The sequence below is a fragment of the Narcine bancroftii genome, chromosome 5 (genome assembly GCF_036971445.1).
Source record: "Narcine bancroftii isolate sNarBan1 chromosome 5, sNarBan1.hap1, whole genome shotgun sequence".
In the NCBI taxonomy this organism is placed as follows: Eukaryota; Metazoa; Chordata; class Chondrichthyes; order Torpediniformes; family Narcinidae; genus Narcine; species Narcine bancroftii.
Window position 1 is genome coordinate 95,017,125 of NC_091473.1, and position 13,435 is coordinate 95,030,559.

At 35.2% G+C, this 13,435-nt stretch overlaps 2 protein-coding genes across 7 annotated transcripts in view; one reads left to right on the forward strand and one right to left on the reverse strand.

The window, feature by feature from the left end:
• LOC138763737 (probable methylcrotonoyl-CoA carboxylase beta chain, mitochondrial) overlaps nucleotides 1–4,728 on the forward strand; it is an 88,999-nt gene extending 84,271 nt beyond the window's left edge. For both annotated transcript variants that reach the window (XM_069938415.1, XM_069938416.1), the window contains one exon: nucleotides 1,079–4,728. In XM_069938415.1, coding sequence (XP_069794516.1) covers nucleotides 1,079–1,107 — 29 coding nt within the window. In that variant the 3' untranslated portion in view covers nucleotides 1,108–4,728. The remainder of the gene's footprint in view (nucleotides 1–1,078) is intronic.
• Nucleotides 4,729–7,817: 3,089 nt separating this feature from the next.
• LOC138763740 (retinoid isomerohydrolase-like) overlaps nucleotides 7,818–13,435 on the reverse strand; it is a 49,114-nt gene continuing 43,496 nt past the window's right edge. For all 5 annotated transcript variants that reach the window (XM_069938424.1, XM_069938425.1, XM_069938428.1 and 2 more), the window contains one exon: nucleotides 7,818–12,589. In XM_069938424.1, the coding sequence (XP_069794525.1) occupies nucleotides 12,441–12,589 (149 nt within the window). In that variant the 3' untranslated portion in view covers nucleotides 7,818–12,440. The remainder of the gene's footprint in view (nucleotides 12,590–13,435) is intronic.

Sequence of the window (13,435 nt, forward strand, 5' to 3'; positions counted from 1 at the left end):
AATAGATTTGAATATTACAATAGATAACAAATGTGGAAAAATTTATGTAGGAATTGTATGACTTACACTATCAATGCAAGATATAGATTAGTTCAGTACAATTTTCTCTATCAATTATATCTTACACCACAGAAGTTGAATAAATTGAAATCTGATTTGTCTGATCAATGTTTTAGGTGTGGTGAAGATGTAGGATCTTTTATACATTCAGCATTGTCTTGTTCTAATGTGAGACCTTTTTGGGTGACTATATGTAACTTCTTGGTACAAGTTACAGGAGTTGCTTTTTCACTAAGTCCCAATTTATTTTCATGAGGGAATATTGAAGATTCAAATCCTAAATTGAAATGATCAATTTATCAATTGAAATTTGTTAAATTAGCATTATCAGTAGCAATAAAATATATTGTAATTACTTGGAAATCGAATATATCTTTAACTCTGCCAAGGTGGCATGCTGAAATTTAAAGTTGTATCCCTTTGAAAAAATAACTTAGAATATTTATTTCCTAAATTTTATGTTTTTACAAATTTGATGCCCATACAATCAAATAATGGGATTAAATTTGTAGTGATATCCTTTTTATTCCTCCAGCCCTGCAAAATTCTCCTCTGTATGTTTATGTTAGAACTGACGATCTGTACTGCACGACATCTCTCTCTCTGCAATTCAAAGACCTTTTTTTCTTGTTCGTCTCTTTTTTCTTTTTTTTTAATACCTATAATTTTTTTTAAACTTTTTTCCGTTTATATATCTTTTTTGGGAGGAGGGGGAAGTTTTTTGGGGTGGGGTGAAAACCATCATATATGCAATCAATTTGTTCTTTTTTGATATCTGTGGTAGTTACTGCATGTATGGAATATTAGGTAAAATATTTAAAAAAACAACTGCAAACAATTTTGAAATTTTCCTTGTATGCAAAAAGAAAATGATTGCAAATCCTAGGCTTCAGTTTCAGGACGCTGCTGAATTGAAAGCACTTATTTCATGACAAAGGAACCAAATACTGAAAGAAATTGGATTTTATGTTGATGATCAATAAATCTAATTGTGGAATGTCTGGTTTTTTTTTTACAGGTAATTGGTCGGTGTTTAAATATCTTTAAACAGAAAACTCAGTTTCATTCTCATCCAGAAAGGCAGGTTATATTGCGGATGTAATCACAGAACTTTCCCAATGAAGAAATCAAAGGACTTGGAAGTTTGTTTTCATTGATTAAAGTTGGTTGAACAGGCTCTATTTTTAAAATGGACTCCTACAATTAATGTAGCTTAAGTGCCTAGTTAAAAATAAATAAATAAATCTTTGTAATTCGGCAGCCTTCCTATTTGTTGCCCGCAATAAGCGAATGATAATCTAATTGATTAAGATTGTTCATAGTTTCATGTCTGCACAGTGGAGTTGTTTCAACATTCAACACAGGGTGTGTTTCAATCAACTGAGTTGAATGTAGAGGACTATTGTCTTCAAGTGTCTGAAATGAACAGCTTCTTCAGGCCAGCGAGGCACTGCCTATCCTCAAAATAATCATACGTGATTTTCCTGATCTATACAGAGACCTTGGCTGAGTTTCACTGAATCTCCTTGAATATATCCATTGTGTTTCTTCTGTCTTTTTAAGTTAACTCATAATGAACCTGGAAACCATAGATACTCTAAGATAATGGTAAATGCTATCACAATGTGCCTTCGAGTCATCCTGAAATTTTCACAAATATTTCTGCTGTATTGTTCAAAGCATGAAAATTGGGATCAAGTTGTGGAAAGAATTCTCAATACCACAATAACGATGGATTATCATTCCACTAAAAGTTGAGACATTAAAGATAAAGTTAAAGCTGTTGAAGGCAGTGACTCATGGAACAACATTTCATGCCTTTCCATCCTAATTAATTCTATGGTTATGGAGAGAGCATTCCTAGTTGTGCTGTTAATTGACTGGCTGGCTTATTCATTTTAGAGTATTAAGAGTTAACCACACAACGTCTGATTGGGTGCCGCATTCCCAAATGAAAGATTATAGTGAAGCAGAGTATAGAAACTTTTCTGTAATTTTCCATGCTGGCAACCTAGAAAGGGATCGCATCTAAATTCATAGACTACCAAATCAGCATTTAAACTCATAGCCCTGGAATTAATTTCACAGTTCTGTTGCACTGTTTTATCCATTAATACTTTTTAAATATTTAATTTAATTTTTTTTCTGTACATGTAATTAATAAACCATTATACAGAACAATAAATGCTTAAATTGAAGAGAATTTTATTCATTACGTGATGGTTGTAACCCCTTTCTTTCCTTCACTCTTCCTCATTCCAATAAATAAATAAACAAATAGATATAAATAAAAAAATAGATATAAAATACAAAAGAAAGAGAGAAATATAGCATCATGGATTGCTCAGACACACTGGACTTCAACAAAATTTATATGATCAATTTAAGGAAGGTGTAAGATACAGATCTTAAGAGGCTAAAAGAACATTTCTATGTATTTATACCTAAAATGTGCATCTATTTGTTCCAAATTTGTAAAAATAAAGCATATTATTTTTAATTATATGTAATTTTCCCTAAAGGAATATAGCTTTGAATTTCTGCATCTTAAATGTGAATCCAATTTCCAAGTCACTGCAATACATTTCCTTGCTACTGCTAATGCTACTTTAACAAATTTTGATACATTGATAATTTCAACTTGTTTCTTATTCCTTCTATATTCCCCAATAGGAATAAATCTGGGTTTAATGGAAATGCGGTTCTTGTAACTTGTTCAAAAAAGTTCCCCAAATCCACCCAAAAGGATCTTAACTTGGAGCATGACCAAGTTGAATGCAAGAAAGTACCTATCTCTTCACCACACCCAAAACATTGATCTTACAAACCTGATTGGATTCTATTCAATTTTTGTGGTGTCAAATATAACTGATGTAAAAAAAATATACTGAACTAGTCTATGTCTAACATTAATAATATTTGTCATACAAATCTTGACAGAGATCTAACCATCTTTGCTCATCAATTTTAATATTCAAATCTAACTCCCATTTCTATCTAGATTTAATAGTTCCTGTTTGCAATAAAAGATATATTACAGAAGTAAATTGCTTAGTTTTCCTCTCCTAATAAGAGTTTCCACCTCACTACAAATGGGTAGCCACATCTCTGGACCTAACTTTTCCCTTAAATATGCTCTCAATTGAAAATAACAAAAAATAGTGTCACTAGGTATCCCATATTTATTCCTCAGTGGTTCAAATCACATCAGTTGGCCTTGTTCATAACAATCTTCAATATTTTTAATACCTTTACTAAACCAAGAAATTAAATATCAATTGTCCTTTGAAAAAGGTACATAATTTTGAAATCAAAGGCATCTTAGGCAATATAGTTCCTTTTGCTCCAATTTTGTCATTTATCTTATTCCAAACAGTGATCAAATGGTTCAACAGTGGTGTCTCTTTAACACCAGTTAGTAATTTTGAATCCCATTTATATATAAATTCCTCTGCCAATTTCTCTCCTATTTTATCCAGTTTTATTTTAACACGAGACGGTTTTTCTTTTCCTTCAAAAAGAAGTGAAAAATCTAATTTGAGCCGCTTGATAATAATTCTTAAAGTTAGGAAGCTGAAGGCCTCCCAATTCATATTTCCATGTTAATCTCTATAGAAACTCTTGAGATTTTACCTTTCCAAAGAAATGTCCTTATATATTTATTTAATTCTTGAAAAAAACTTTTGTGGCAATAACATAGGTAAAGTTTGAAAAGATACTAAATTCTTGGGAATAGATTAATCTTAATACAGTTAACCCATCCTATTAACATTATAGGTAAAGACATTAATTTTTAAAAATATTCTTCAACCTTTTTGGGTAATGGCAAATAATTTGTATAATTTTTTAGATTATTATCTATATGAATCCTTAATATTTAATCCCATTTTTTGGCCACTTCAATTGAGTATTTCTTTGACAATGACTATAATTTTCTTCCAGAGACCTTAACATATTCTTCCAAATTAAAGTGCAATTTTCATAAGGAAGTTTCAGGTTCTGTCAAATATATTAAAACATCATCTGCAAATAAATTAATTTTATGATCTACCTGACTAACCTTAAATTCCTTAATTTCCAAATAACTCCTAATTACTTCTGCTAATGGCTATATAGCTAGTATAAACAAAGCTGTGGATAAAGGGCAGTCTTGTCTACTTGATCTTGTCAGTTGGGATGGAGTAGGTATTTGTCCATTAGTTACTACTTTAGTTTACATAATGCCTTAATCCAATTTATAAACGTTTGACCAAACCCAAAGTTTTCCAAGACCTTAAACAAAAAGTCCCATTCCAATCTATCAAAGGATTTTTCTGCATCTAAAACCACAGCAACACTTAGATCTTTTCTTTTTTGTGCTAAATGTATAATACTAAATAATCTAACCATGTTGTCTGCTGATTGTCTCTATCCATTATAATGAAGGCATAATTGAATAATGTGGCAGCATTCATTTTGTCAGGTTTCCAAATATAATGACAACTTGACAAGGTGATTATGGGCAGCCAGAGCTCTTGTCAAGATAAAAAGCCATAAGACTGGGATAAACTTGTACAGAACTATATAATTAAAACTTTGTTTTCACTTTTATGCAATTTGGAATGTTTTTATTGATGAACTCCTTTATGTAAAATAATTGAAGAAAAATAAAGCTCTTTAATTTTATAATTTGTGGTGTGGAAGTTTTAATCCTGAATAAAAAGTCAAAAATTAAGGTACTTTGGAGTGCAAATTAGGCAGAATAAAATGTGTTTTAAATGGAAGATTGGATTGTGAGTGGTGCTAAAATTTGAATAGGGTAAAAACATGATTACCATTTGAAATTCAGTTCAGTACAAATGACCATGTATACACATCATAATCAAATTTTTTGTAAATTAGCTATCTTTATCCAAGGACAATTTTGTACTAAATTTGAGAACTTGTGGTTCCCTACTAAAGTACAAGTTGAGGACATTCTGGAGACCACTTTGTTTTCTCTAATTGTACTGCATCTGAACAAGCATGTATGTACTGAAATGAATGCTTAGAACAGAATCTTCTACTTCCCAACTTAAGTTTTTGTGGCTGGATTTCACTATGTAAAATGAGACTTTGAAAAGTAACTTCAGCAACTTGAAAGCCATATTTGTTGAAGAAATTGCCAGCCAGTGTGCCAGCAAGAGTAGGGGAAATAAAAACATTCAAAAACAATTGGATGGACAATCACCTAATAAGTAGAAACATTGTTCAAATACAGCAAATTAATCAATTGGTAAATAAATGAAATTGTGCTTATTCACTATAAAATTAACGAACATTCACTGGGATATGACTTGTCTAAATTGTTTTAAGTGAATTCAAATTGATGACCATCTCCTATGCCACATAACTGAAGCGCACAATTTTATTAAAAAAATACTTAGAACCTTCTTGTCTTGAACAGACAATGTTTTTGTCCCATATCACATAAAAACCTCAGCATTTTCCATTGATACGATACAGCAGAAGATCACAATTTTATCTCATGATTCAAATGAGAGGTGTTACCTTATCTAGTAACACATTTGGGCAGCACAGTGATGAAGCTAGTGGAGCAGCTGCTGTAAATCCTCCAGTGGCTCCATTTCAATCCTGACCTCATTGTTGTGTTGAGTTACTACAACCATCCTTTGAATACGTTTCCTCAAGATATTGCAGCAGGGGTGGGCAACCCGCAGCTCATGAGCCACGGGCAGCTCTTTGATATACAGTATAACTCCAATTATCCAAAATCGGATTTTACAAAATCCTCATTTATCTGCAGAAGTGACATCTGTTCGCCTCCAAAAAAAATTTGGATAAATGAGATTATACGAAACAATCAGAAATCCTCATTTATCCAAAATCTTTACAGAGCCGAACTGACCTCATAGGTTAAAAAAAAATCAACTTGACATGAAATTAGAACAAAGATTGTCCTCGTTTCTGCCAACTCCCTCACATCTTTCCATTTCTTCTTTACCTTCCCCTATTGACTTTTCTCTCTAACTCTCCCTCGCAAACTGCTTGCTGTTGACTCCCAGCCGCAAGTGGTCTGAAAATTCCCTTGTCCCGGCGTTATGAAAGAGAGTGGCCTCCAGGGCAGGAGCGGGACCTTGGGATCAGTGGTAATCTCTCCCCTCCCTCCCTCCCCCCCCCTTCCTTGTCTCCCAAAACCAACTCAGAACTCTCCCCTCGACCTACCACACACATACACCAGATGGGCATCAGGAGGTCCGGTGGAGGCCAAGGGAAGGGTTTGGAGTCTGGCGTCGGGAGCTCTGGTGATACAGTGAGACCATGACATCTGCGGCAGATGCCGTGGTCTCACAGTTCAAATATATGGAGTGTGGGTGGGTCATGGGGTTGGGGGTGGTGCTGGGCTGAAAAGGTGGGGGGGAGCACTCACATTCCCTGCTGGGGCTCCAGGGGAGAAGTAGGACAGCATTTTTTGGTAAGAATTAAACATTATTTTAATGCTTAAAAAGCCTTCCATTGTTTTTTAAACATTGATACAAGTGATTTGCCTTTGCTACTGGGTTGCTTTTAAAATTGACCAGTTATCCAAAAATATAATTTATCCAACAATAGGCCCGGTCCCGACCATTTCAGATAATTAGAGTTGTACTGTATAATGTGTGGCTCATGGAAATATTGTTTACCGTTTTATAGGATGATCTGAAACAAAATTTTCACCTTAAAATCAGGTCATCCTATACAAAGGCTCTAAAACTCGCAATACACACTGCCAGCTCCAATACAATTTCAAGCATGTTGTGTTAGTTTTGAAGTCTTGGCTTCAGGTTTTAAACAGCTTGTTGCAGGAGCTGACAGTGGTGCATTTCAAAATATCCAAATAAAATTTAAATCTTTAAATGATCATTTGTTATTAAAATATTGTGATTTGCTTTTAACACCATTCACTGGTCAGCAGCAAGTGCCAGATTTATACAAGGGGTTCATTCAAAACCAACATTTTAGGTGGAAATTTCTCAGTTATCCTATATGGTGGCTGGGACAGGAATCATAAAAGCCTGTGCTCACAATGGCAATTTTAATGAGTGTGGCCTATGATCAGGATTTTGAAAATATATGTACTTTTTGATTATTGAAACTAACATAAATTAGCAGTATAAAAACTATATACAGTGTATGAATAAATATTATGTGGATGTATTTTTTAATATTTAAATAACATTTTTATAACAAAATGTGCATGTGAGTAAAAACACATATGTAATTTTTTCATGCATTGTAGCTCTCAAACTTCTGAACCTTATCATATGTGGCTCTTGCATTAAGCAAGTTTGGCCTCCCACCAGTTTCCTCCCACATTTGTAAAGGAGAGTGGTTAATTGGCCGTCTATGTACGGTAGGTGTGTGCAAGAATTTGGGGGAAGTTAAAAGGGATGTGGGGAGAATAGCTTGTGGGGAAGTTAGTAGAAAAAATAAATTGCTCTATGAGCCAGCATGGATATGATTTGCTGAAAGGATCTCCTTTGTTGTGAGGTGTTAGGAAAATGTGAATATAGAATATATGAACTACATTATCACGTTTTAAATTATATCTCTTGGCAACTTCAGCCTTTGGAATATATCACGTTATAAATAGTCATGTCCGATGCAAGATTACTTTCTTTTTCAATATTTTTTTACTGTTTTTATATAATACATACAGAAAAAAGATTGATGCATAATACTGATACAGCTGTAACGAAGTATGCAAAGTCATTAACTTTTTATTTTACCTTGTGCATTATTAATTCAAGGATATATTGGAAAAAAGAAGAAAGCAAGATTACTTTAAGATATTTAGAAGTACATTTGTAGTACTGTATTTGTAACTTCACGTTCTAAACCCTCATTAAATTTTTGTAAAGATTACAAGTGAAAATGGACCCACTAGCACATCATATCCCCTTTACCATTGTAATATGCTCAGTTTCAAATTATAGAAAAAGTCAATAATATTTCCAGATTATTAGATGGAAAACATTGACCAGCTTGTTCAATGGCTGAAAAAAAAACCTGGAACCAAGCATTTTTTAAGATATTTGTCCTGTGCATAAAATTTAAAGTAGGTGGACGTTTCTTTAATTTGATTTTGAATCACAAATTATAAATCCTAGCATGTAACATCAAATTAAAAAGCAATTTTATATCAAATGTAGTTTTTTTTTGTTTTCCCATGTTCCCCATAAGATTTTTTTCACCCAAGGGAACATGTACATTGCCACTAATAGAGCCATTCTTAATGTTTGCACACAGAAACTAGCCAGATAAGATGACAAGTATCCCAACAGCCTGTACTAGTTTGAGAGAATGTTGCTGGGAACCACACAAAACAAATTGTGAAAGTAGATCACAAGATTGACATATGGCAAATGTTTTCAAACTTTTTCTTTCCACTCACATTTCTACCTTAAGTAATCTCTATGTGCGGGTGGGGGGGTGGAGAGGAGGTTGAGAACCACTGCTCTAGACCCAATTGCTACAATATTTTACTTGATAAAAATTGTCGTAGGCCCTTTTTCTTTGGAGCTATGAAACCGTGCACATAACAAGTCAATTAGGGATGATTAAAACAGTGGTTTTCAAACTTTTTCTTTCCACCCACATACCACCTTAAGCAATCCCTTACTAATCAAAGAGAATCTATTGGCATAGGGAATACTTAAAGTGGTATGTGAATGGAAAGAAAAAGGTTGAATATCACTGCCCTAGCCCCATCTGGTTTCACTGTTCCCAGCTCTTCTTTACCTCCTCCCGTACTTGGTTTCTCTTTTAACTTTTCTTCTTCCATCCCCCACTCCCCTTCCTTGTGGTTTCTCCCTCTACCTATCTTTCCATGTAAGGAATTCAGAATTGGGACTGATTTTGAGTCTACATTAAACAATATTTTACAAAGGTTTTGATGATGCCTTGGATGTGGTAACTAGCATGCTTTAGAATGATTGACATTAATTTATTTGGAACAAATGCTAACTCTTTAGTCATCGAGTGTGTAGTTTCCTACTGAGTTTTAATTTACTACTGGGATTTAGTGAAGCAGTGCCAAAGTAGAACTGGGTGTAATGGCATATACATAAAAATTGATCTCATGACAGATGATGATATTACCATTAAAAATGTACCAAAATTGCAATCTTATGTTTAATACAGATGACCATAAATATATGGAAGGTGAAACCATTGATGAAGATGTGCTGGGTATATTATGCAGGAAAGAGAGGAAACATTACAGTAAAGGTGGAAGAGGATGACATGTTCCACTTGTCATGTTGCAGAGAAGTGAGGCACAACAACAATCAGAGCAGCTCACTGTAAGATGCATTAGAAAACAGACGATAAGGATTCACTGAGGGAAAACAGATGAGTTACTCTTTCAAGGAATGGTAAGGGTTATAAGAGACAGTAAATGTTTTCATATTTATATTTATAAGGGGAGCTAATTTGAAGATGAACAGGTGAAATTAATACTGGGTAATGTGCAAATATCTGAGGCTTGGAACAACTAGTTTGTATCTGTCTTCACGGTGGAACATACATCTAGGTGCTAAAGAGAGATGTGATGGATGCAATGGAAGGTGAGGGTACCCATGCTATCACTAAAGAGGCAGTGCAGAGCAAACTAGTGAGTCTAAAGATAGACTAGTCCCTGGTCCTGATGGAATGCACCCAGGGTATTGAACGAAATAGCAGGAAGTTATAGTACATACATTTTTGATAATATCTCTGGATTCTGGGCAGGTCTTGGTGGCTTGGAAGAGAGCAAATATAATGCCACTGTTTAAAAAAGGATATAGACAAAAAGCCAGTAATGAGAGGACACTTTTCCCAATAATTGTCATTGGGAAAATGTTTGAAGCTATCATTAAAGAAGAAATAGCAAGACATCTGTATAAAAATTGTTCTGACAGGCAGGAACAGCATGGATTCAGGAAGGGCAGGCCCTGTTTGACATATCTACTGGAATTATTTGAAGATCTAATGAGTGCAGTGGATAGAGGGGAACAGGTGGAAGTGGTATACTTAGATTTTGAGAAATGTTTGGTAAAGTAAATGAATATAGGATTGGTCAATCAATAAAAGGAAGAAATTGGTGCTTCTCCAGTTGGCAATGAGCAGAGGGTCACAGGGGTTGGTGCTGGGCATGCATCTGTTCACGATATACAGTACATTAATTATTTGGAAAGGGGTCTGAGCTTGTGATGACACTAAATTGAATGGAAAAGCAAATTGTCCAGAGGGTGAAGGAGCATATAGAGAGTGAGATAGTGAAGGGCAAGGATCTGGCGGATGGAGTACAATGTTGGAAAATGTTTAAATTTTACATTTTTAAATGTAGACATTCAGCCCATGAGCCCATGCCACCCATTTGACCAATGACCCCCAGTACATTTTGAATGATGGGAGGAAACTGGAGCCCCTGGGGAAAACACATGCAGACACGAGGAGAATGTCCAAACTCCTTACAGACAGCATGGGATTCAAACCCCGGTCACAATCACTGGTGCTGGAACAGCGTTGTGCTAACTGTGCCAACCCAAATGTGACATCAACCACTTTGGAAGAAAAAATGGACGATTAGATTATTATTTGAATGGAAAAAGATTGCAGCATGCTGTTGTACAAAGGGACTTGGAATGCTTGTGCATTAATTGCAAAGGGTTGGTGTGCAGGTGCCACAGGTAACCAAGGCAAATAGGATATTGGCCTTCATTGCTCGAGTGATTAAATTTGGGAGGAGGGAGGCTCTGCTGCAACTGAGGCTGAGTACTCTGTGCAGTGCTGGTCCCTTACCTGAGAAAATATATACTGCCTTTGGAGATAGTGCAGAAAAGGTTCACGAGGTTTACACCAGAGATGAGGGTGTTACCCAATGAAGAGAGAGTGAGTTGCCTGGGACTGTACTCACTGGAATTCAGAAGAATGAGAAATCATCAAATAGAACTGTAAAATATAAAAGAGATAGATAAAATAGAGGCAGGGAAGACTAGAACTAGTGCAAAGGGTAAAGAAAGCACTGAATGATAAGGGGTCAATGGGAAGGGTGTTGTAATTAGAGATACAACAGCTGAAGTACAGATTCTGGAGATTAAAATGCAGAAGGGTAGCATTGAAGGTGGAACTGCTTCCAGTTTTGTATACAAAATGCAAAGCTACGTATTGTAGTTTAAAAACATCAAAGTTAGTTGATTAAGCATTTTATCTGTACTTGTTTAATAACTTTACATTGGATCTGTCTAGATCATATTTGTGATCCCATTTAGTGATAACAGGCCATTCTGCAACTATTAATAGATTGTTAAAGCGTGGGGTGAATCTCAGCTAAATGGCCATTTTGCATGCACAGTATGAGCCTCATTGTGTTTTGATGGGGTAGTGGGAGGAGAGGGACATAGTGTGTTCAAGATTGGAAACCAGCTGATTTTTTTTCCCCCTCCCCTATCTAAATTACTGAAGCCAATCATAATATTTTTCTCCATCCTGACTTAGAATTTCTGACTAATGAATTAACAACAAACAATTCCTTTCATTTGTTTAACCTTATGGATTAACAAATGTCCAACCTGAAGAAATAAACTCTCATTAGTATGTTCATTTCAAAGCACAATTTCATTATTTAGCTTGCTATTACTGCAAATATTTTATAATGAAGAACAGGGAGATTTGAAAGAAAAAAAGTTCATTTTCGAGAGTTAGTTAAAAGAAAACTTCTTTTTTAAAGTTACAAATTCTATGGTTAAGATTGATTATAGAAGAGTTCACTATCCTTTATAGAAAGACAAAAACTGGTATTTATGCTGTCTACAATTGATAATCTGACAGGTTGTCAGGAGACTCATGGAACTTTTGTCTCTTGCCCTCAGCAGCAGGTTGTGCAGGTTGTGCAGTTGTGCAGGTTGACAATTATTAAGATAGGGAACACATAATTATAAGTTCTCTTTGTGTTTGCACAGTGTGTTGTCTGAAGTAATTACTTCTTTCATTAAGTCTAATGTTGCAGAAAAGACCTGGGATATATACAAACCTTTTCACTCATACAGAAATTCATTGCAAATGGGAATGCCACACTTTAAACAGAATTTTGGTGTCATCATGTTTTGCTACCCACAAAATTAAAAAAATAGCAATTGAGAGCCTTTTTTCTGAGAGATTAAAATTTTCCTCTTTCAAGCTGAATTCTTGGTCTCATACAGAAATCCAATGTTGTAATTAACTCATTTCTATTTATTGTGCAATTTAAAACTATTAAGTGACTAAGACATTTACGCAGGTTCAGTGTTTTGAACAAATGAAGAAGGGATAGTGTGTTAACGTGTTTTTGCTTTGTTTCACATTGCAGCATATTTGAATGTTGCAACAGTAACACGCCATCAAGGGTTGTATATTCCATGAAAGGTAACAGGAATATTGGTCTCCACTTCTGCCCTTGCAATCTCTCTGAGATCTTTGGCATCTAGAATTAAAAGGAAGGCAGGTCTTTGTCCTGAACCTGGACTTACGACTGATGACAGCAACACTCCTGTCAACAAAAAGTAAACAGTCATTCCTCATTCAAGAACTCTGCGTCAGGCTACTGTTTATGCATAATCCCTTGCCCAACTCACTCGCCTGCCTGTGGCTGTGAATCCTAAACCACCATGTAGGAAAATCACCTGGTCCATGCAAAGCAGATAACTTATCAGGTGAGATGCTTTGCTTTAAATTTTAAATTTAAATCTAGACCCACAGCATGGTAAAGCCCATTTTGACCCACAAGTCCATGTCGCCCAATTACCCTACATCCCCAGTATGTTTCAAATGGTGGGAGGAAAGAGGAAAACCCATGCAGGGATGGGGAAAATGTTCAAACTCCTTACAGTGTGGAATTCAAACCCCAGTCCCAATCGCTGGCACTGTAAAGGCGTTGCACTAACCCCTATGCCAACTGTGCTTGTAAAAGCGATGTTTCTAAAATTCCAGGGCAAACATGCCCTGTGAGGCTAAAAGCACCAGAAAGCTGGTTACAAACAAGCCAACATTACAAAGACAGGTTATTTTATATACCAGCTCAGAATCCGATGAAAGGAAATGCTGCTATGATTCTTGGGTTCGGTAAAACCACACTCTCTCCTCTCAGTATTACAATTCCCCAAATCCAAGGAACTTAAGTACAACTTTAAAACACTGGAAGCAATTTTCCAAAATCTGTGTGTAGATGTACTGTTTAGTAGATTAAACCCAACCAAAATACAAAAGATAACCAAATTTGTCCAACTAAAACAAGCCAGCTTGCTCAGATTCTTTCTCTCCCAATCATCTGGAATTAAAAGGGAAACTTAAAATGAAAGAAAAGTAGAATTGGAAACTTCTGCTCTACTCAAAGTTT